This window comes from Quercus suber, unplaced genomic scaffold, assembly GCF_002906115.3.
Source record: "Quercus suber isolate HL8 unplaced genomic scaffold, Cork oak 2.0 scaffold_11, whole genome shotgun sequence".
Lineage (NCBI taxonomy): Eukaryota > Viridiplantae > Streptophyta > Magnoliopsida > Fagales > Fagaceae > Quercus > Quercus suber.
Genome location: NW_027069477.1, coordinates 1,979,831 through 2,000,051, shown reverse-complemented (window position 1 = coordinate 2,000,051; position 20,221 = coordinate 1,979,831). Strand labels below are relative to the sequence as shown.

Genomic DNA, 20,221 nt, shown 5'->3' with positions numbered 1-20,221 from the left:
TAAAAAAATAAAACTACACTGAATTGGATGAGAAATTGTCACCAAACTAAAGGTTCAAAGGGGTCTATAGGAATCAAAGGTCCAATTGGTGTAACAAGGCCCTCCTTTCCAAAAGAGCTTGGGCCTTGTGGCAAGGATTAGAGGAGATTTGGGCCTCAACACTAAAGAAGAAATATCTCTTTAAATTGGGGTGTGTATAAATAAGGTTGAAAAGTTTTTTCAACCAAACTCGAACTTGTCATGTTGATAAATTTCTAACTCAACCAAACTCATTGCATGTGTAAAAACCAACCCAACCCAAGTAGATTGGGATGGGTTGGTAGGTTGTGCTTGCATATTTCATGCCTTGTAAAAATTTGGATTTTCACTAACTATTTAATTTTTTTTAATAAATTATTAAAATTCATATAGTATGCTAAATTATATTGCAAATTCCCAAATTCATCAAAATAATAATACTAATAATTTAAAACAAATTAAAATAAGGTAAAAAAAAAAAAAACAAATCTATATATATGATACATCGAGTTGGATTAGATTGGTTGAAAAAATTATCCATTTGAATCTAACTCAACTTAAGACTTAAAATAAACTTCCAACTCAAGTCAACCCACTAACTCACAAAAACCAACCTGAGGCGTCGGGTTGGATCAGTTTTGTCAGGTTGGTGAATTGTATGCACCCATGCATTAGTAATGCAAAGCAAAAAAATATTTGCACTAAGAGCTCTGAGAGCATCCACATTGGAGGAGCCATAAATTTAGCAATATGACTCCACAAAAAGTTACTTTATCTATTTTACCTTATTACTTTACAAAACACTCAACATCAGTGGTTTTATTTTAACTTTTATCGCAATAAAATAATATATCTACTACAATAAAATAATATATATTGACTACAATAAATAATCTAACCTACGTAGTGTAAACATGTGAATAAAAGTAGCTAGCAGTGTGAACACGTGAACATTGGCAAGAGAAAAAGAGAACATGTGAATATAATATATATATATATATATATTACCTATGAGCTAGCCAAAAGTAGCTATGCACTGTAACTATGGAGCCAAATTATTTGGCTTTAGCTCTACCAATGTAGCCATATTTTTGTATTTGGCGGTGCTAAAAATAACAATATAACTTTTTAGCACTACTAATACTAATGCTATTAGCCTTAGGTGATAAATAATGACATGTCCTTAAGCTTTTGGAATGGCAATTGGACTAGCATTGGACCCCTACAAGGGACCATTAAGGGCCTATTCAAACTTATATATGTCTAGGATGCCTAAGGAAACCGAAGTCTTGAAAAAACTTCTCTTATTTTAAATTTTCAACTCATAAAAATCATTAGAGTTGTTCAAAACCTCTAATCTCAAACCAATAGGAATGTTTAACTTGGGCCCCATCCAAGGATGAAGCTAGAATTTTAAGTTAGGGGGGCAACGTATAATCAAAAACAATTATGGGCTTATTATTGGTTGTTATTTTTACCTTTTCTTTTAATAATCTTTGTAATAAGTTTTTGTTAAATTTTTGGGTTGATGATCTCAATTATTGTTGTTGGGCTAATTTGTGATATTATATGGGTTTAATTGTGAAGTTGTTTGGGCTAATCTACGAAGGTAGGGCCAAGTTTTATTTTCCTTGGACACGATTTGAATTAGGTCCTAAAAAAAATCCCGATATAGCTTCGACCTACCAAATCACCCTTCCTTGACCTAATCTAACCAATCGGAAATGGCTAGTTTGTCATGAAACTCTCTCAGACTAATGGCTTCTTAAAATAGAGAAGAGTGTACATGTTTGCCCTGTGTGTAAGAATGCTCCTAAGATTTTGCTCCATATATTTCAAGACTCCCCTTCCCGTGCTAGAAAGGATTGGGTGCCTTGCGGGTGGGTCTATCTAACTTCTTCCTCCAATTCGTGGACAAAATGGAATAAACAACTCTCCAACTCTGATTCATCAACCTTCATCAATTATCGGGGGGTCCATAGTCTTGTGGCAAATCTAAACAACCTGATATAATTTTTTTTTTTTTTAAAAAAAAAAAAGATAGATGTCCTTGAAAACCATGTTTTTGAGCCCATGACAGTTTTCAAAAGAATCAAAGCGCTAACCATAGATTTCTCTACTGCTCTCTAACTCCCAAAGGAAACAAACACAAAAGCCTTAGACTTGTCGACTGGGTACCATGGCTATATGTTAGGAAATCCAAGACTTATTAGGATAGCTTGGTTCAGTGACTTCTCTAGAAACATAGGTCACACAAAGACACTAATGGCAAAATTTTAGGCTCTTACACTAAAATTCAACTTGATCATTCTCAAAATCACTATAGAAGTCGATGTCAAATTTATAGTGGACATCCTAACGTCTTGTAGCAACATGCGTTTTAATTGCCACTTGTACAATGCCAGAATATCTAATTGCAGATTTCTACTTCAATATTTTTAAGGAGGGCTCGACTCCAACATGCTCACCATAAAAAAGAACAATTATGTAGATTTGCAAGCTATGGCAGGAATTAATAGTTGGGATGCTTTTGTGTTGTACTCTAATCCCTTTAATTTTGTTGTAAGCCAACTTTTGGCGAGTGCTTGGAACATTACATTCCCAGATTATTTTGTACTTAATTTTTCCTTAATCAATACTTCATTTTTTGACTGAAAAGAAAATTTTGCTATAGGACCAAACTAGAGTATGGAATGTGAAACTTGGGAATCTGCTTACTGCTCCTTTGACATTGCTGTAATAAGTAGGGCTTTGGATTGTAGAGTTTAGTAGTATAGTTTTTACAATATAAAACTGAACAGATCTTTAGCATTTCAAGTATTTGACAAACTATAGTGGATAATGCTTTAAAATTATAGATTTATAAAGCATGAACAATGAATTGTAAAATTTTTCCTAAAACTTCAAAATTCAGTTTTAAGGAACCCTCTTAAAAGCCATTTAGCGAAGTTGTCAAAACACTTTTCTGGTAATGCGTTATTAACTGGGAATGAAGCCACGTAAAGCCACTCCAGTAGAGGGGCCAATTTAGCTAGATAATGCCATGCTCCGTTTGTGATCTAATGAATACTCTTTTCCACCTATCAAAAATGAAAATGAAAATGAAAAATGAATACTCTTTTTACAATATGTTATAGATAAGGATAATCTCAGATGAGTCAATCCATTTTTCCAAAACATTATAGTTTTGAAAATCAGAACCAAGAATATTTGCAAGCAAACACATCCTCAGAATAATTGCTTTTCGAATATGACATCCTCCACAAACAAAAAGAGAAGGGTTTCATATTCTTAACAGATTGATAGGCTTCCCAGGTGGCGTTTATATGCAGCATAATATGCAGAATTCTAATCCTGCTTTCTAACATTCATGTAATAGTTGACAAAAGTATCACCAATGGTGCGTTCGTTAAGTGTGTTTGTTTGACAACGTTGGAATCAAAGCATATATTCTTTGGACAAAGAAGCAAACTTAATGGCAGAACATTCTCATTAACTTTCATGCTTTCAAAGCTACATGTTCCCTCTTCACTAAGTAAAGAACCCAAATAAAAAAGCAGTGTCTACGTCTGCTGGATTTATACACTTTTTTCGATCTCGAACCTTTAAATTAGGCTCTCCTTTTACTTCATAATTTATGAGGTGGAGAACTCATGCTTGCGTGGAATGCAATAAGCTTTATCATTCATAAATAGAATCCAGTTCTAAAAATAAAATAAAAAAAGTACTGAAAAAAGCTAAGGGGGTGCAAGTGTCAACATAAGCTATTTCAACTCAACAAGTTTAAAGCAAAAGGAATAAAGGCTAAATCGTGTTCACAAAGAACAGCAAACTGAACAAGCTCGTACTAGCTAAGTGAACCACGCTACTGCAATACATGTAACAAAACCTGAAAGGCCAACCGTGAAACCATTAGCTGACTCCCCTAGAAAAATCCAACTTATAAGACATTATTTAAGTGCCAACTGGCTAAAGTACAAATCTTCCTTCATATTCAATTGCCCCTTCCAAAATTAGATACGAGCTAGTGTGTATATATACAATGACTCTGATTATCATTTAAGCACTACATAAAGGTTGATACCAGTGAATAAGACTCATCACTAGCTAGCAGCTGTTTCTCTTCCCAAATGCCAAAGTCAGAGACACAACAAGAGCCTCCACCTGCAGGTTCCTCCTAATACATCTCTCTATCTCTCTCTCTCTCTCTCATTGATTCTTATTCATCAAGGGATACAATTAGAGAACTTACTTTTATCTTGGTTGTTGAAAGGATACCCAAATGGGAATCCCCCCCAAGGAAATAAATGCTGCAGTCGGGGTAGCAAGAAAAAAGGAGACAGAGGCTTCATAGAGGGATGGTAAGTAACATCTTTTTTAGCGAGTTAAGTAATGAGATGGAAGCAGTCGCATACACACCCCAAAAAAATTAAAATCAGAGGACAAAGTTGTCTTTTCCAACTAGATAATTTTTATAGATGATCATTGGAACTAATGACCTCCACTTCATGAGGCGTAGTCAGCCAATTATGCTACCACCTTGGAGTAAGAGGAGGAGTATAGTGTCAAGAGTCTTGTAGCTCAACTAGTTAGCACTTCCTGGTGTTTCTAATGGGGATATCCAGAGTTCAAATCCTCCCTCCCTATTATAACTATTGAATTATGAGAAAAAAAAGAAGGGTGGGGGGGGGGGGGGGAGATTATAGTAAACAAAAATGTTTTTAACTTGTATCATTAACTACAATGAAAAGTCCTGGATATTCTTCCCATTAATAGTTTTGGCTTACACAGCAATTGAGTACCAGAAAGCATCAGGTTTGGAAGCCATGCTTCCAATGGTGACTTGAAAAGCTGCAGCCCTACCAATTTTTTTTTTTCTTTTAGTCCACTTTTTTTTCTCAGCTCCACGTAAACTAATCTTGTTTCATTTAATTCTTATTGGTGCAGCCTTTTCGCTCTCTGCTGCTGTTGGCTCTGTGAAGAATGCTTCTAATTGATGCTTCTTGCTGTAAAAGAGGATTTCAATCAAGCAAAGCTATTATATCAGCTTACGGTTAACCAGTGCTGATCTGTCTTTTGTTTTTCGTTGGTTTTTTTACTATTGTTCTCTATGATTATATATTATAATAACTTTTTTTTTTATAGGTAATTATATATTATAATAACAAGTGAGTTCAGACCTACATATGATCCTACATCAGCTGCTTGATGTTGATTGTAGAAACATATTTCTCTACTCTCATCACTCCCTTTTCTTCCTTCATTCTTTCATATTAGTAAGTTTCCCGTGCATAATGTTGTAATGTTTTATGTAAGATGGGTGCATAATGTTGTAATATTTTATGTAAGATGGTATAGTGTTTTAATATTTTATGTAAGATGATTTTGAAGAATGTTTTACATATATTATAGCATAATTGTTACATAACTTTGTTAATAATGAGTTCTTCATAAGAAGCAACAATTATAAATTGCATATACATATCCATTATAATTATTTAGTTCAAGTAATGAGCAATAAAAAAACAACTTTAGAGGAATGTTGTAGAATAAAAGTTAAAATAACATGTGCCTTTCTCTTTCTTCTTAATTCTAAAACAAATACACTTATGGCTTTCCCACATCAACATCCCAAACATCCACAATCAATCACAGCCTTTAAAAAACCCACTAGTCCACAACGTTCGACCTCAACATCAAAATCGTAATTGCCGCTATCAGTTAATATAAAATGCAAGCCTCCTTCCCTAGTTGTAATCAACTCTATATGGGTTATATTAGATGGGACAACAATGTTGGAGCTAGGTAGGTGATGTCGAGAGATTAAAGGTAAATGACATCATTTTTTGTTTGTGTATTTGACAAGGAAAGATATGAAGGGCTATGGGTAGATGTATATAAAAGAGTACAAGCGCAAGATGTGAAAATAGTGAATTAAAATGCAAAAAGTTTTGTTTGTACATATGAGGAAGGAAAAGTATTGAAACAATAAACCAAAGGAAACAATGAATATTTACTTTTTAATTTGAAAATTCTTAAAACATTGAATCAAATGAAGCAAGAAGTCAATATTTAATTTGTAAAGAATGTGTCACATGGCCGAACCTTATGCTCCCCCACATGAGGTCTCTTCTTTTTTATATATATATTGATGACTGATTTTACTAAATTTATTTACGATGTCAAATTGTCCTAAACCAAGAAATTAAATAAGAAGGCATATTATTTCCATTGTAGAGCACAAAATCAACTCTATTTGGGCAGAATTCTGTGTAAAATCTGACTTAATGTAAAAGGCATATGATTTCCATTGTAGAGTACAAAACCAATCCCACTTGGACAGATTCGTGTAAAATCTGATTTAACAGGGCACACTAGGTAAAACCAAGCAAAAATTTGAACCATCATGCGACAAGCAGAACTAGATTCTTTGCAGTAACCACAAGGTTGAGTTTTCAATATAACATCCTTTCCTTCCCCACTGGCTAGAGTTCTAGAAAGGCCATTGGCAAAGCTTGTGCCACCACTAAAAATAACTCGGATGTTTGTTTTTTGCCAATTTCCATCCGGATGTCAAATTTAACACTGTTTGGTTGCACCTAGGGAAAGGGAAGAGAAAGAGAAACGAAAGGAAAGGAAAGCAAAAAGGAAAAATCTTCCTCTATGTGTGTTTGGATGTAGGAACAAAAGGAACGGAAAAAAATTCTTTCCCTTGTTTGATTTCAAAAAAATGGAGAGCAAAATAAGTATTTTACTTTTATACCTCGAATATATAACTTGTAAGAAGAATACAAGGCATACTGTAATTTTATAATAAAAGTTAAAATAACACCCAAAATCCCTCTCCTTTCCCCTCTCTTTCCACCCAATTTGGGCTGATAGCAAAAGGGTTGGTCCCACAGAAATTATATCACTCCAAATCAACCCTCTCTTTTCTCTTCTCCCATCTAATCAAACTAAGGAAACTAAACCCCTTCTCTTCTCTTCCCTCTATTTCTTCCAGTCCAAACATAGTGTAAGTGTAAGAATTTAGACTACAACAAAAGGGAAGAACTTTCCTCTGTCCTTGATATTGCTCCCACTGATAATTTAAAGAAATACTTGATTATCCCTATTATTCACGGGAAGGCATACATGCAAATTGGAAAACATAACTACTCTTCCTTGCTGGGTGAACTACTCTTATGTCTTTGGTGATAAATTATGCAAGGTATTATGCAGCATTTCTGAAAATAAACTTGTGATGATCTATAGGATCTGAGTTCACTGAAAGCATCTTAAGAGGGATGGGTTATATATAATAGCGATGAAAATCTTTGACTAATTCTGGCCCGTTGATATAGTGATCAGTTAGGTTCACAAGGAATCAGTAAGAAGGGCAGAAAGTTGGGCACTCAGATTAGGAGGCTCTCCAATTGAGATCCAACTTCCAAATGGAGATGTCTACAAGGACAAAGGCAGTTATCCAATAGCAATGATGACATTTAAAACCGGTTCAATCGTGATACTCAAATGAACTGGCCCATATGTCTCACATGCTAAAAAGATTGATATCCCACTTATATTTACTTAATCATTCCAAGTTGTGACCCTTTCATAAGGAACGAATTCCTGTTGCTTCAAAAATAGACTTTTAAAACTTTTCTTGACCCTTTTTTTCTACTCTTCTCTTCAAGATCGAAATCCCACTTCAGCAAGATTTATTATGAGTGAGAAAAGACTGATAAATAGCATATTGATTCTCCTTGTCTTGCTTAGGAGAATAGTATGAAAAGGATTGGTTGGACATCCGAGAGATCAAGGTAGGAACGGTTTCATCTCAAAAACATGTTCTTCTCCAACACAAAGAAATCTGATGTAGGAAAATTTAACCCCAGAAAAGGCCATTAATCCACTGTCTTTTATTTTATATGTCATGATTTAGTCATTATTATGTCTTGAGTAATTTAAAAGGTTATGTGACCAGCATGTGACTTTTAATGAAGTTGGACAATTAGGATCTAATTGCTAAATGTAAATGAAGGGCTAGGATTCTAGGGTTAATAACAGATACTATGAATACTCTTTTGGGCCTTTCATAAAATTTCAGATTTAAATATTTCTTGAGCTCTTTAAGCCTAGAAACTAGAAATTGATATTTGATTGTTCCAACTTCAATCCTATTAAACCCTTCTTCTAGACTAGACCAAAGTTCTTGTCACCACCTCAAATTCACTTGAAAAAGTAGTGTCATGTATTTAATGGGATTGTGTCACCTAACTTTTATACATTAATAAATAGGAATACTCAATAAAAACTGTTAAATAATTTTCTAAAAATCTCACCCTTTAGCAGCAACTAAATATACTTGCTGAATTTTTTAACTTCACTTGATCGATGAATATGAATTTTATTCACCAATTTATGGTGACTTGGGTAGAGCCTTATCTAAAACAATATGCAAAATAAATGTACATTTTGCATCTCTAGAGTAAAAATCTCTATATGGTGCCACATCAGAACTCAACCAAAGTTGCATTTAATTTTATTTATTTTTTATTTAGAAAAATTAACAAGTGGAAAATTATAGCAAAAAACAAAAAACCAGCACAACTAGTACTAGTTGGTAACTGAATTTTTATACAGAATTTAGAAAGAATATATTGTCAATAAAGCAGGAAAGCACCAAAGACCAAATGCTTGCTTCTTTGTTATCATAGACAAACCTAACAGAAAACATCCTTATATCTCAAAGTTCCCCTTAATTTGATGTACAATCAATACAGGATTGCTAAAGATCCTCACAGCAATGAGCAGACACAAGGAAAAACAAAAATAAGATTTATTTGAATAAATAACAAAAACTACAGATGAATAACTAACCATCATAGCACGCTTCTCAAATAGTGTCTGATGATGGGAACAGCTTCTCCAGCTTGTTATTAGAAAGGATCTTGTTGGGGTCCAATTCTCTTCGTGCTTTATTGTATGCATCCACTGGAAAACGCTTCCTTAGCCTTGCTTGGAGAGCTGCAAGCTCTTCTTTGTCCTTTGGAACCTGTATTGTGTGTGGATATATGAATTAAGAAGCAAATCCTTGTAGGGAGAGGAATACTAGGATTTTTTTAGGAACCAAAAGATCAATTCAAGATTTGAAGATGTATTTCTTCCAGACTTTGTTTGGGTGGACAAATGCATCGAGTGTTTCTATTTTACTTCTTTGACTGATCTGCTTGATAGATGTAGTTTTTATACTTTTTAGTTATGTTTGTTCTCTCACTTACCTTAGTCCATGTCCTGTGTGCTTTGGCTTTTTGTATTGATTTTTTCTATCAATGAAGCTTATTTACTTATCAAAAAAGAAGAAAAATCCTTGTAATTTAATACCCTCTTGTTTTGACAGTTGGTTCCCCAAGATTCAATCAGTGCAATCCTTTGAAGAATCAAACTTGATGAGCTACTCAAAGGTATCATGTTTTGTACATTTTAAGTTGGTTCACACTACTAGACTTGGTGGAATATCAAAAAGTTTGAAATAAATTTAAGCCAGACAAAAAGCTCATTTCCTTTCAAGTTAACATGTGGGGGTGACTCTTCATTATTTTAAATAAGTCAAAAGTGCAGTTTTTCCATGATCTAATTAGTACCTCAATCTTAGCCCAATGTTCATAAGCAGAATATCGATCCCACAATCGTGACTGGGTCAGATGCCGGTAGTGGAAGAACTCTTCTGTTATTTCCTTTCTCTGGCGGGCATCCATTGTAGGCAGGTACATGATAATTCCAACCTGATGCACAATCAAAAGTACATTGACTACTTTTACTTATAAAAAAAAAGTACATTGACTACTTTTGTTTATAAAAAGTAAAGTTTCATGCCACTATATTAAACAGGATGAAACATCACTTAAACCCCACTTTTTTTATCAGTCAGTTTAACCCCACAAATTTAGCAACAATTAAGCATATATATATATATATATATATATATTTTTGATAAGAACAACTAAGCATATTATAACAAAGAATGTTAAGACTTAAGATTTCTGTATGATTGGATGGCTGCTTTAGAAAATATTACTTATTGTTCTTTCTTTTTTTGACAGGTTACTTATTCTTCTTTCTTAGAATTACTATATACTTTAAATTTGACAGTGTAACCTTCTTTGTATCTTGTTCTGTTTCTTACAATAAATTTCTTTTTACATATATTAAAATAAATAAGTAAATAAATAAATAAAAGAAGACGAAGAAGAAGCATTTATAACAATCTATTTCTTCGATAAATTGGAGACCTAAAAGTTCAAATAATTTTTTAGGTTTATTTCATAAGTACTAAATTTTGTCAGAAAGAGAGAAGGAACTGGAAGTGTAATTTGTCCATTTGATTTACGGTTTACCACAAGTGAACTTCATGTCTAAGCAATGTCATAATATTTTGACAAATAATCCTCACCCAGATAAGATCAGGAAGACTCTTGGATTCAACTTATTGTTAAAACTCTTAAAATTTTCTATTGCAGAAGGGTCAAAATCTCAGCTTGTCAAGAAATTGGAGTCATTCTAGTCAGAGCAGACTGTCAAAATATTTTAACAATGTAAAATTTAGCCTTCAGTTCCCAATCACTCACCAGTAAGACATCTAAGAGGTATGAAAAAATGGTAATATATGCAACAGACTACAACTACATGACATTATATCACCAATTTATGCATCATCATATAAATTGAAACGCTGCCCAAAACCTCAAAAAATATCTCAAATTGTGCTGATGGTATGTTCAAGAAGAGAGTCAAAATTTCAAAATATTACAAAATCAAACTGGAACATTTAGGCACGGATTTTAAGAGAGCAACGGCCACCCCAAAGCCCTCCTTTTGTATGATTTTTCAGGAAAACATTCTACAATTCAAACATTAACCAGACCATACCAAGTACATACATTTACTTCACAAAATTTTAAATGAAACCCCCCCCCCCCCAAAAAAAAAAAAAAAAGTTCCATATTAACATAAAACCAACATTCAAAATTAAGAAAGATAGAAACAAATGGGGTTAAAGCAAAGATGCAATTGAAATTTTACCCATGAGAATATATCATCCTCTCCAGAGCTTGAAGCAGGACTCATGGGACTCTTGCTGCGAGCTGTCCAACGCTGCTCTATTGGTGCAGGTGCAGGTATATCTTGCTTTTCTATGAGCTGCTTCAGATCTTCTATGAATTCAAGGTCTTTCATGCTTGGCTTGGCTAGTGTTCCTGCAGGGAAACATGTTTCAGAAACCCACTGTTGGCCACCACAATCAAAGCCCAATATTTCATCACTCCATCCCACTCTGTATCCCTCTGACTTCCTCCAGAACTCAGCCTCGGCTTGATTGATCTTTATAACGTAGTCCTTGTTGAGAGGATCCATGGCAAGTAGTTTATCTCTCAACTCTGTAAATGATAGCTCATTTATGTCTGGTTCATTGCTGTCTGGAGTTTCTGTTGTAATTTTTCTGCAAGTAACTAACGTAAGCAATTAATTGACAGAATCCAAGTAGCACACAATAGCAATGCTAACATGTAAATAAAATTGACAAAAGATGACAATATAAACATATAGAACAGCTTAGCTCAAGCTTTTTTCAAACAGACAAACCAATAAAGCTGCAAACTGATCTAAGCTCTTCTAGTTCAGATTGTGATTGGCTTGTCTAGCTGCTTGCTTCTATATTAATCAAGCTGAACTTGAACAGAAATCCTTTCTAATTATTTTTTTCAAGGCAAGCTTTCAAATATTATATAGCAATATATCTATATATCTCTGGAGTGTTTTCTTCAAATTGTCATGAATTCTTAGAGACTTAGTTGCCAACCTCACCAGGATAGTTAAATGAGAAGTTACTAAAAAAATATTGATAAGTGAAAAAAAAAATGAGAGGTAATAAAATTGATTGCAATTTAGTTTCCACTATTAACCCAAATCATTGTAGGTAGTGATTCAAGGTTAGCAAACTTAACCAATGTGATCAAGAAAAATTTCAACGCAAACTTGCAAAGGAAGAGGAAACAAGCAATCATCCATATAAGAAATTCTAAAAAATTTTAGTTTCTTCTGACTAAGCCAAATAACTTCAGCTCTCTTCCCACATATATGATCAACTACTCTCTCTAGGCCCTTCACTAAGGACTATAATAAATTTCAGCAAGTAGAAAAGATCACATCAAAATAAAAGGAGAGAAGCGATAAAATCATCACTTATGATTCAGACTCAACAAGCTAGAATAAATTTTCTTTATTACACATTAACAAAAGCAGACACTAGCTTTACCTGTATTTCTGGAAGGAGTCCTTATAGAGATCACGAACATGCTGTATGGCTTCATCGCTACTGTATTTGGGTGTGAACTTTGGGGGACCTCTCCACTTTGAAACAGGATTGCATGTCACAACCACAACAGTGTCAGTATATGGAATATGTAGGTACTTCACATGCTTATTCTCAGATAGCAATTTCCTGCAAAAGGAAAGAATCAGGAATATTAGTTGGAGAGTAACAAATTTAATCCTTCCTCATCCAATAATTGATTATAAATTATGCTACACCCCCCCCCTCCCCCCCCCCCCCCCCCCCCAAACACACACACACAAAAAAAAAAAGCAGAGAGAGAGAGAGAGAGAATATTCCATAAAGAAAGATGAAATAAGAGAGCATATTGCCTCTGAACCTTATCACAGAAATAGAGGTTGTTTAGCACCAGCCCACAGCCATCTTAATAATTCAATTTTGTAATGCACAACTAAACCCTAGGTGCACTTCAAAATCCTCATTTCACAAGTCATCACAATAATATAATCTTGTACTAATTGAACAAAGCATTTCTCCAGCACTTGCTCCATATTATTTCACCTTTCAATACATCATGGTAAGTTGTATGCTCAAAAGTACTAGATTAATTATTCAAAGTACTGCTAGGTCTCAATCATTTAGTTGCTAGTTGCAAGCTATATCCACAAACCATAATGTTCTTACAATGAATGAAAGAAAGAATTTGCACATTAAACAGGATGGTGATTACTTGTGGTTTTTCTTGATTTCTTTCACATTTGAGACAGTTGTGTGCTCCACAAGCTCCTGTCTCTCAACACATTGGATTGTGACTTCAGCTACCACACCAAGAGCGCCTAGACCACAACGAGCTAAATAAAACAGCTCCGGATCTTTCTCTTTTGACACCTCTATTGTCCCCTTGGCAGGAGTTACCAGTTTCATGCTGATGACCTGCTCATCAATGGGAGGCAGTCTTGCACCAGTACCATGTGCCCCAACCTAGTGACATGTAAATTTTTAAAAAGCTTAGAACCAAACTACTACACAAAAAAGACATACCTTACTGCAATATGCTTTTATAGACTAACTACTTGTCAACTAAATTCTGTCTTCACCCCCTTTTTTTTTTATATATATATATTTTTTCCTTCCTTGTTTTATCACCAGAAATTGCAAGTGTGATGTTGACAATCTCAAACTCTATTCTGCATAGCAGTGCCACAAAATTATAACTGCTCATTAGTTTCAAACTCTGATGTTCAAAACACAAGTACATTCTTAATGATGAAAGACAACTACAAGATTCCTATGAAAAATAAAGTCGCTATAGGCTCACGTTCTTGGATTTGAATTTTCAAGAAATGGACGGGATACGAAAGTTTCCTGAGAATAACGTACACATGCACACACACTACTGTAAGAAGATAAACCCAGTCTGTATCAGAACCAGGGCTAAAATATACGCACAGACAAATGTGAATCGCACTCTGGTGTGATTAGGGAGCTGCATGGGGTGGGGCTTTGGAAGCACATCAGGATGGGATGGAACCATTTTGTGTTTTTCATTCGGTTTGAGGTGGGAAATGGTTCCCAAATTCTATTCTGGAAACATCTTTGGGATGGAAGTAAAACATATCAAGGCGGATATCTGGATTTATTCAGATTTTTTAGAGATAAGAGATGCTCGGGTTTCAGATTATATGGAGTGGGTAAATGATAAAGTACATTGGAAACCTATGTTTACAAGAGAGGCAAAAGACTGGTAGTTGGAGTCAATGGCTCAATTCTTGGATGATCTGTATGCTGCACAGGTTACTCCTAATGCTTATGATAAATTGGTTTCAATTTCTTCTTCCAAAGAAGGATTTCAGACAAAGAGCTATTATAGGGTGCTTCAAGCAGATGCTGAGGTTCCCCATTTCCTTTGAAGTGTGTACGGAAGTCTATATCCCCTCCTAGAGTTTCCTTTTTCAGTTTGGGAGGCGGCCCTAAGAAAAATTTTGGTGACTAACCACTTCTGGAAGAGGGGTTTTGTTATTGTAGATTAGTGTTGTTTATGTAAATCTGATGGGGAATCTGTTAGTCATCTATTGCTGCATTGTCCTTTTGTTTCTGATTTGTGGGTGATCATTTTTTATCTAGTCGGGATTGACTGGGTCATGCCAAATTCTGTTGCCGCCATGCTGAAATCTTAGGATGGAGTAAGGGGAGGTCAAAGATGTGTGAAAATTTGGAGGGAAGTTCCAGCATGTCATAGTGGTGTATTTGGAGGGAACGAAATAGTCGCACGTTTGAGGGAAAGAAGCTATCTCTGTCAAATCTCAAGTTTCTCTTTTTGAAGACTCTATTCGAAGGGGCATCACAGTCTCTTACCCTCTCTATGTACTCTTTAATGGAGTTTCTTGATCCTTTACGCATTTGTCGTTGATACAAAGGCTGTGATATTTCTTTCTATGTTCTTGTTTTCAATCTGCTTTTTTATTTATTTATTTATTTTTTTACTTTTAGTATACTTCCTATATACGTTTTTTTATCAGTTTTCTAGGGCTACTTTGCAAACTAGATGCTGAGAAGGCTTTTGATCATGTAAACTGGGAATTTCTTATGCAATTGCTAGAACAGGGTGGATTCTCTACTAAGTGGAGGCGGTGGATTTTCTTTTGTCTATCTACAGTTCACTTCTCTATTATGATTAATGGCTCTCCTTGTGGGTTTTTTGAGAGCTCCTGACGGTTGAGACGAGGTGACCCATTGTCTCCTTTGCCATTTGTCTTGGTTATGGAAGCCCTTGGAAAAATGTTGGATAAAGTTGTCCATGAAGGTCGCATGTCAGGCTTTAGTGTGGGTAATTCAGAGAGAAGATCCTTGGCAGTGTCTCATCTCCTTTTTGAAGACGACACTCTAATTTTTTGTGATACTGATCTAGATCAGATTTTGTTTCTCCGTATGATCCTTATTTGGTTTGAGGCGGTCTCTGGTCTAAAGATAAATTTGGGCAAGTTAGAGTTGGTTCCTGTTGGTGTGGTGCATAATTTTGACTTACTGTTGAATGTCCTTGGCTGCAAGCAAGGTACTCTTCCAATGAAATATTTGGGTCTTCCTTTGAGAGCTAAATTCAAGGATAAGACAATATGGAACCCAATTCTAGAGAAGATGGAACAGAGATTAGTGGGATGGAAACGTTTGTACTTATCCAAGGGAGATAGAGTCACTTTAATTAAAAGCACTCTATCTAATTTACCCACTTATTTTCTATCTTAATTTCCTATACCTGCTATTGTGGCTAACCGAATTAAGAAATTTCAGCTGAATTTCTTATGGGGTGGCATTGGTGATGAACCCAAATTTCATTTGGTTAAATAGGCTACTGCTTGTTCTCCCATTTCTTCAGGTGGCTTGGGGATAAGGAAGGTAAGACTTTTTAATGAAACTTTGCTTGGGAAGTGGCTATGGAGATTTGGGATTGAGAAGGCTGCCCTTTGGAGGCAAGTGATAGAGGAGAAACATGGCAGCGTATGGGGTGGCTGGTGTACTAGGTCTGTTAATGGTCCATGTGGTGTTAGTTTGTGGAAAAATATTAGTCGGGAATGGCCTTCTTTTTCTTGTCACATTCTATACGATATTGGGGATGGTTCTAGGGTGAAGTTTTGGCAAGACCGTTGGTAGGGTGAGACATCTCTTGCAGTCAGCTATCCTAAATTGTTTAGATTTTGCTGAGATAAAGAGGCTATAGTGTGGCTAAGCTTATGAAGTCCATTAATGGAGTCCTCTTTTGGGATGTAAGTTTCTTTAGGGGTGTGCATGCTCGGGAGAGGCTATGTCAAGTTTCATGGATACCATATACGGTTCTTCAGTAAGGGGGTTTGGTGAGGATAAGATATGTTGGAAACCTGATAGAGACAAGGGGTTCATGGTTAAGGATTATTATAGTATTTTAGTAGGATCTAATGACTACTGTTTTCCTTGAAAAAGTATTTGAAAACAGAAGATTCCTTCTTGAGTGGCTTTCTTTGTTTGGACTGTTGCTTTAGGGAAATGCTTAACAATTGACAATTTACGAAAAAGGAGGGTTTGGATATTGGATTGGTGCTACATGTGCAAGCGTAATGGTGAATCAGTTGACCATCTCTTTCTTCATTGTCCGGTTGCTATGGATTTGTGGTCTATGGCATTTGGTTTATTTGGAGTAAGCTTGGTTATGCCGCAATCCATTGTGGGGCTTCTAGCTTGTTGGCAAGGTAGGTTTGGTCGTCATCGAAATGGGTATAAATGGTTGATTGTTCCCCATTGCTTATTGTGGTGTCTTTGGAGGGAGAGAAATAAAGGTGTTTTGAAGATAATGAGAGATCCATACTAGACCTCAAGTTATTTTTCTTTAGAACTTTATTGGATTGGTGGGCTGTTATGCGAAACCAATCATTCTTTTCTTTTCTTGATTTCCTAGATTCTTGTAATTTTTGTTCTTGATTTGTTTGACCCCTTGTACACTCCCTGTGTACTAGGGTGTTCCATTTTTTGATATCAATAAATCTTATTACTTATCAAAAATTATTTTATTATAAATTCAAAGGCTTCTCTTTTTTTTTTTTTTTCTTTTTCTTTTTTTTTGATAGGTAATATGAGTAATATTATTGATGAAATAATAAAAAAGAAACATACAATGGGTTCGAGGATGAACAACAGCAAAGCACAAAAATAAAACAAATAGAACAGCAAACAGGAAACTAAATTTAAAGGCTTCTCAATTCTTTCTTAGCTATCTTCCTCAGTCCCCTATTTCTCACATGCTCTACAATACAGTTAATGCTCCTCACACGATCAATCATTCTTTTTAAACATGAATAGTTCCATAAGTGAAAAGGGGCACTAACATCACATCAGTGTGTGTTGCCAGAGTTGATGACTAAAACACATTCCTACGCTAATAACCCAGCTTTTTCTAATAGTAGATCCATTTCTTTCCCAAACCTTCCATTATATTAATAGAATGTGCCAATACATTTGCCAATACATTTCCTCATTCTCACCTTCAACATGCATTTGCTAATACCTCCATTTCACAAATGGACAATCCCTCCATTTCCTCATTCTCACCTTCAACATGCTTTTGCTAATACACATGTGCCAACACTAAAAGTAAACAGCTGCTAAGGAGAGATTGTACAAGTTGAGAATCTGGTCAACTTGAATACATTCTTCCTACAACAAGAAAAGATATACAACAAGCAATCTTTTTTTTTTAAATAAATCCTTCAATTTCAATCACTATATAAGTCAATCCTGGGATGTAGCTTTTTCTGAAAGCTGATTTTAGCAAATGTTGATTAAAGTATAGTTATACTTAGAAAAAAGTGAGGCTTTAAAACTATAAGATAGAAAGCCAAAACAAAACAAACAAAAAAAAAAAAAAAATGTAGCCAAACAGAGGCACGATCTCCCACCAAACATGCAAATGAATGAAACCAACACAAACCCAATAGGTGAAACACAAGAAAGTAGCAACCATTAATTTTTTTTGAATTGCCTTCAATCTCAAGGGAATTTAAACCTTAAAAAAAATAAACACTCATTTCCCACCAAACCCAACACGCAAATAAATCAAAACCAACACAAACCCAAACCCAATACCATAAACAAGCCCACCTGCAAAATAATGAAACCTCAAAAACACTCATTTCTCACCAAAACCAACATGCAAAACTAACACAAACCAAATAGGAAAAGCATAAGAAAACAGCAAACTTTTTTTTTTAAAGGCTACCTTCAATCAATCTCAAGAAAGCAATATATAAATGAATTGAAACCGCAAAAACACTCATTTACCAGCAAAACCCAACAAGCAAAAATATATGAAACAAACCCAAAAAACCTTGATCCCAGATAAACCCAAAACCAAAAACAATCCCACCTGAACAATGCCACCAATCTGCTGCTCTCTAATGGAAGCAAAATTCTGCAAAGTAAGCCCAGAATCCTTAATCCCATCAACCAATTGCTGAACCCTTATCCCAGCTTCAACTCTCACAGTCTTCTTCCCTTTATCCACTTCCAAAACCTTATCCATCAACGCCAAGTTCACCATCCCAGCCCTGGATAACCCGATCCCATTCGGGGAAAGCCCCGACCCGACCGGCCTAATCCGGGTCTTAGCTTTATGAGCTTCCTTAACCACATTCTCCAACTGTTGGAGATTCTCGGGTTGGTGAAAAACCCGGGTTTGGACCTCGTGGGTCCCGCTCCAGTTGGAGACAGTGTGGAGGTCGTCGGGCAATGGGGCGTAGCGGAAGAATTGGGCTTTTTTGTGTTTGGCGTTTTCGGGGAATGGGAAGGAGTAGTAGGTGGCGACGCCGCAGAAGAGGACGAGAGCTGTGTAGCCGAGGTATTTGCGGAGCTCTGAGGTGGTGGAGGAAGCGATGGGCGTCGGGGTTGGGGCGGTGGTGCAGAAGGGGCGTGTGGTGGTGGCGGTGGTGGAGGTGAGGGGTTTGAGGAGGTGGTGGTGGTGGAGAGAAGAAGGGTGGGAGCGTTTGAGAACGAGAGCTCTGAGCATTTTTGTGAGTGTGTGGGGGTTTAGGAGTGGCTTCAGGAGAAGGGGAGATGGGTTTTTATCATTTTCTTTTGTTGAGAGATACCTGTAAAAATGGTGCAGTGACCGTTTAGCATAGGTTTAAATTTGTGTAGTGTTTTATTTGGTAAATTACACTAATAAATATTAAATAGTGTCTCTTAAAGCTTTAAATTTGTATTTCTCAAAAAAAAAAAAAAATTGGAATTTGGAATTTTTTTTGCAAACTGAAAGCGTGGAGATTTTTTTTTTTTTTTTTTTCAATTAATACTAAAAAGAGCTTCCTTTCTAAAATTTAAAAAAAATAAATAAATAAATAGCCAAAGGCTTTGAGCTAAATTGACACATTTTCATGTACTAAGTACTTAGAGTTCTAGGAAGAAAAATATTTGAGTTGCGAGATTAGCAACATATTGTAATTATCTCTAAAAAAAATAGAGAATTTGATCATGGACTTAAAAACCCTTTTTAGTCTTAATGAAGTTGAATCCTATGTTGCTTAGTGAGTGTCCCAAGTTTGGTTCATATGGAGAGATGTAACTCTTTTATTGTAACTACGTGCTTTTCCTTCCATGGTCAAGTAAGGAGAGAAGCAAAGTTATGAGGGCCTAACGGAGGAGGAAATACATTATGTATAGGGTCTACCTCCATATGAGAGGGAAGAAACATGCATCCGATGCATGATATACCTTCTCCTAATAAAGCTAAAACAAATTTTAAAATTTTATTACTAAGAATATTTATTAAATAAAATAAATTTTTATTGCTATAAATGTACTTTATTATTAAAGTTTCAAAAATTTTAAAAATATTATTTTCATCAAAATTTTATTATTAAGGAAATTTATAAAATTAAAAAAAAAATTATTGCTATAAATATTTAAAAATTTTCCATTCAAAAATGCAATATCACTTAGAAAAATAAAAATTCCTTAAACTCAGTAGTTGGTAATTCATAAACTATAAATGTGTACTAAATCTTCCTAATATATTTGAAAAAAGGAAATTTCGGTGTTGCAATATATTTGTGTTTTTAATATGCTCTCCCTCTCCTCTTTCTCTCATCAGTAGTGTACCTAACGTAGGGAGTAAAAAAGGAAGAAATTTTCGGACTTTTTGCCAGGTTGCTGTAACTGTTATTTTTTATACTAAGAAAAAGTTTGCGATCATTTATTTACGATATAATTATTAGAAGTAAAAAGAAAAGGGTAAATGCTTTGTTTTCTTCAACTTGGCAGCTTATATCTTTTCTCTCTCTCATTTTTTTTTTTTAATTATAAAATTTTGTTGTTATAATTTATTTAGAGGAAGGAGACACTGAGGGAAGGTCACATTGTCAATTTATT

General features: G+C 35.0%; 1 protein-coding gene across 3 annotated transcripts; it reads right to left on the bottom strand.

The window, feature by feature from the left end:
• Positions 1-2,714: 2,714 nt before the first annotated feature.
• Positions 2,715-18,971, bottom strand: LOC112012043 (L-galactono-1,4-lactone dehydrogenase, mitochondrial). Of its 3 annotated transcripts, none has more exons than XM_065778851.1 (7): positions 18,222-18,971; positions 13,062-13,312; positions 12,314-12,499; positions 11,083-11,497; positions 9,645-9,785; positions 8,881-9,055; positions 2,715-3,098 (listed from the first exon to the last, which is right to left on the bottom strand). In XM_065778851.1, the coding sequence occupies exons 1-6, from the start codon at positions 18,858-18,860 to the stop codon at positions 8,897-8,899; spliced, it is 1,791 nt and encodes a 596-aa protein (XP_065634923.1). In that variant the 5' UTR covers positions 18,861-18,971; the 3' UTR covers positions 2,715-3,098; positions 8,881-8,896. The 3 variants fall into 3 exon arrangements, with proteins under 3 accessions (XP_065634923.1, XP_065634926.1, XP_065634918.1); XM_065778854.1 differs by lacking the exon at positions 2,715-3,098 and adding an exon at positions 3,487-3,907; XM_065778846.1 differs by lacking the exon at positions 2,715-3,098 and having other exon boundaries at positions 8,592-9,055.
• Positions 18,972-20,221: the final 1,250 nt, after the last annotated feature.